Source organism: Nestor notabilis, unplaced genomic scaffold (genome assembly GCF_000696875.1).
Source record: "Nestor notabilis isolate BGI_N333 unplaced genomic scaffold, ASM69687v1 scaffold25735, whole genome shotgun sequence".
Classification (NCBI taxonomy): Eukaryota; Metazoa; Chordata; class Aves; order Psittaciformes; family Psittacidae; genus Nestor; species Nestor notabilis.
Window position 1 is genome coordinate 1 of NW_009930950.1, and position 3,490 is coordinate 3,490.

General features: G+C 60.3%; 1 protein-coding gene and 1 non-coding gene across 2 annotated transcripts; one reads left to right on the plus strand and one right to left on the minus strand.

The window, feature by feature from the left end:
• Positions 1-3: 3 nt before the first annotated feature.
• On the plus strand, positions 4-1,143 carry LOC104406618 (protein prune homolog; the record flags this gene model as incomplete). Its single annotated transcript, XM_010015663.1, is given in 6 exon segments — positions 4-34; positions 112-196; positions 198-256; positions 344-438; positions 527-685; positions 820-1,143. Coding segments are annotated over 6 exon segments (753 nt in total), but the record flags the coding sequence as incomplete, so codon positions are not given.
• Positions 1,144-3,024: 1,881 nt separating this feature from the next.
• On the minus strand, positions 3,025-3,098 carry TRNAR-UCU. The gene has a single exon. It is a non-coding gene; the product is annotated as a tRNA-Arg (tRNA).
• Positions 3,099-3,490: the final 392 nt, after the last annotated feature.

Here is a 3,490-nt window from a genome sequence, read left to right on the forward strand (position 1 = left end):
GTGCTGGACAGAGCCACGGCCACCCTCCTCCACGGTGAGCTCGGGTGGCCCTCGCGGAGCCGCAGCCACGGAGGACGGGGATGGCTGATGGCTCTTGGTTGTCCCCTCCAGCCACCATCCTCTTGGACTCCATCAACCTGAGCCCGGCCGCTGGCAAGGTGACACCCAGGGACGTGGCGTGTGTCAAAAAAAAACGGGCTGCCAGCCCGTGCCACCATCTTCCAAACACTGCAAGCCACCAAGTTTGACGTCTCGGGTCCGTGCCCGGGGTGCTGGGATCCACTGGGACAGGCCCATCTCCCTGGGAACAAGGACTCACACTCAGCTCCTCTTTGCCTCCTAGGGCTGACGACGGAGCAGATGCTGCGGAAGGACCTCAAAGTCCTCTCCAGCGATGAGCTGGTCCTCGCCATCAGTGCCATCTACGTGGACCTGGAAGTGAGACCCAGCAGGGGAGGAAACTGAGGCAGGAGGTGGCACAACGGTGACACCGGGCTGACACCAGGGTCTCTCTTTCCCCCTCCAGACCTTCCTGCACAGGCCTGGTTTGCTGCAGGACCTGGATGCTTTCTGCCAGGCTCGGGGCTACACGGGGCTGGTGGCCATGGTTGTCCCTTACAACGAGGGCAAGGAGCTCACCCGGCAGCTCATGGTCTACAGCCAGCGCGAGACCTTCCGCAGCGCTGTGAGTTGGGGGCCAGACCCCCAGATCCCTCAGCACAGGGGCTTGGGGGAGCAGCCAAGCTCTGGTTCCCCCCCCAAAGCTGCAGGGTTTGGGGGTGCTGGGGGGGTCCCAGCACTCTGCTCCCTCCCTTGCAGGTGTGTCGGGCGCTGGAGGAGGCGACAACACCAGCCCTGCTCCTCCAGCCCATCCCCAGCCCCTGGTCCTGCGTCGCTGCCTACAAGCAGGGCAACACTTTGGCATCGAGGAAGAAGGTGCTGCCCATCCTGAGAGCAGCCCTGGCGGGGCCTGGTGCTGCCCTGGGGGGGCCGGAGGATGAGGTGGTGCCACCCCCGACCCCCATGAACAGCCTGGTGGAGGAGTGTCCCCTGGCACAGGCTGTGCCTCCCCTCTGTCCCCAGGACGTCCTGGAGCGCGTCAGCCGCATTGCAGCCGGGCAGCCCCCGGGCTCCCCAAAGTAACAGCACCAGCACCCCGTGGATTTGGGGGTCCACGCAGTGAGGTGGGGTCACTGGGCAGGTCCTGGTGGGGTGTTGGGGCACAGAGGGGGTGCAGCCACCGTCATTAGCACTCAGCTCCCTGATGGGGACAGGGCCCCGCTGCTGTTTGCACTCCCTGCCCTGATGGGGTTTGGTCCCCCCCAGGTGGGATTTTGGGGACCCCGTGGGCATTTGGGCCAGGGCAGCTCTCACATGCACTTTAACAAAGACACTGGGGGGGAGGTTTAACAGGTTCCTGCCAGGCTGCCTTGCTTGAGGGGGCCTGGATGGTGGGGCTGGACGTGCAGCCAGCCCGATGCTGTTCCCCACGTGCTCCGAGGATTAAACTTCCCTCTTCCACTCTTGGCTCTTGGCTCTTTTCTGGGATGGGTCCAGCGCTGCCCCGCTCACCCCAGGGAGCCCCCTCTTCTTCTGGGGTGCAAACCTCCCCACCACTCCCCTGAGGGGGATTCACCACGGTGCAGGACCCCTGCAGCTGAAAGGCCGGTCGGGCACAAGGCAGAGGCTGAAGTTCCCACTCCCTTTCCACTTCCAGGCTGTCTGCTGGGTGCTGTGGAAGGCAGCAGGGACCTGGTGGTCTCACCTTCCCTTGGTAAGCCCCACAACAGCCCCCCCCACCACGGGGATCTGTGCTTGCTTGGCCACCTAATGCTCCATCTGCATAGTTCCTCCTGGAAGGAAAACACACGTGTGTCCCCCTCCTTTCTTTGCAGGGATCTCTGCCCTGTCTCCCTTCATTCCCACCAGATTTTACTTGGGGGGGACATGCACCCATGCTCACTCTCTGTAGATCTTCTCAGAACAATCTCCTTCTGGCCTTTCAGGACCTCCTTGGATGTCGTGGAGTGACACCCAGGTCACGATGAACATGGGTGCAGAGCTTCAAGCAGTGCCAGGGCTGGTGTTCCAGCCAGGAAGAACTCCAGGCGTTGGCTGGACACCACCAGCAGCAACAAGCCAAGTTCACCAAGTGGTAGAAATGAGCAGTTCCTGTGATGACCCACATCTGATCCAAGAGCACCTTCTGTGTTTAGTCACAAGCTTCCCTGGTCTGAGCAGCTCTCCAGAGCTGAGCCTACATCAGGCATCTCCACCAGCTTCCCTCTGAAGAGTCCAGGTTGAGGAACACCCTTCCTCAAACCTTCCACGCTTCTCCACCATAACTAACCCCTGGAATAGCCTGGAAAAGGCCTTGCTGAAAGCCAGTCACTTCCCCTCTCTCCTTTCTCCCTATGATAGCAATGAGATCACACGAGATTCCACACTAACAACCTGGAACCTCCGTGGAAGAAAAAGGAGAGTCAGTTTGGTACCTAGGAAGAGGAACCCCCTCGGGGAGGTGCCTGTCAGCAAACCTGCATCCTCTAAGTAAACCCATGCAAAAAGAAGAGTATTTGCAAAGAGTTTCTCTAAGGGGGGAGTTCAGAATCTGGCCCCACCTTGTTTTTGCCACAAGTTTGAGGGAAAGAAGCAGAAAGACCCCATTTATCCTAAGAAATCTCAGCAGAAGGCTCCAAACCACTGCCTCAGCACCAGAGTTCCACTGGAGAGCACAGCACTGTTCTGATGGAGGTAGCCAAGATGGGAGGGGGCAGAAGCAGGGTTAAACCACCTCTCTACTCAGGAGCTGCCAAAAGGCAGGAGGAAAGGGGACTATGATGGTAGAGAGCTGCCTTAGGAGGGGAGCACACGACTCTTAGTGCGCATCAGCTCTGCAGGGGGATGGCATGAAAGGTCGTTGCCGTCTTGGCCTCTGAAGCCCTCGGGAGGGGGTGTAAACGTGAGGGATTGGGACCTGGGAAGGGGGGGGCGTGAAAAGAAAAGAGCCACCTGCCTGGAGATCATCTCTGCCGGGACTCGAACCCGGAACCTCTGGATTAGAAGTCCAGCGCGCTCGTCCATTGCGCCACAGAGACCTCACCACGGCTGCAGCATCCGCACCACAACTGAAAAACTCCGCATCTCCGGCATCGCTGGCGCGGCCCCGACCCCCGGCGCTGGGGCAGGAGGAAAAGCCCGTGCCCGGCTCCATCCCCCTCACAAATCCCCATCTGCAGCATCCCTGCTTCCACAGGCGCAGGATGAGCCGCGTCTCGCGCCGCAGCCGGGATGCAGCAAAAACCTGGATGCGGGCTCCTCTCGGCATCTCTTCCCGCAGCATCTCCCGCTTGCCTGAGGGCAGAGCGAAAGCCAGGAGGAGAGTTAATTGCTGCATCTCCCTCAGCATCATCGCAGCATCCTCAGAGCAGAAGCCAAGAGAGAGGAAGATGAAAGGGGATTTAGCTCACGGCACCCAGCACTTGACAGC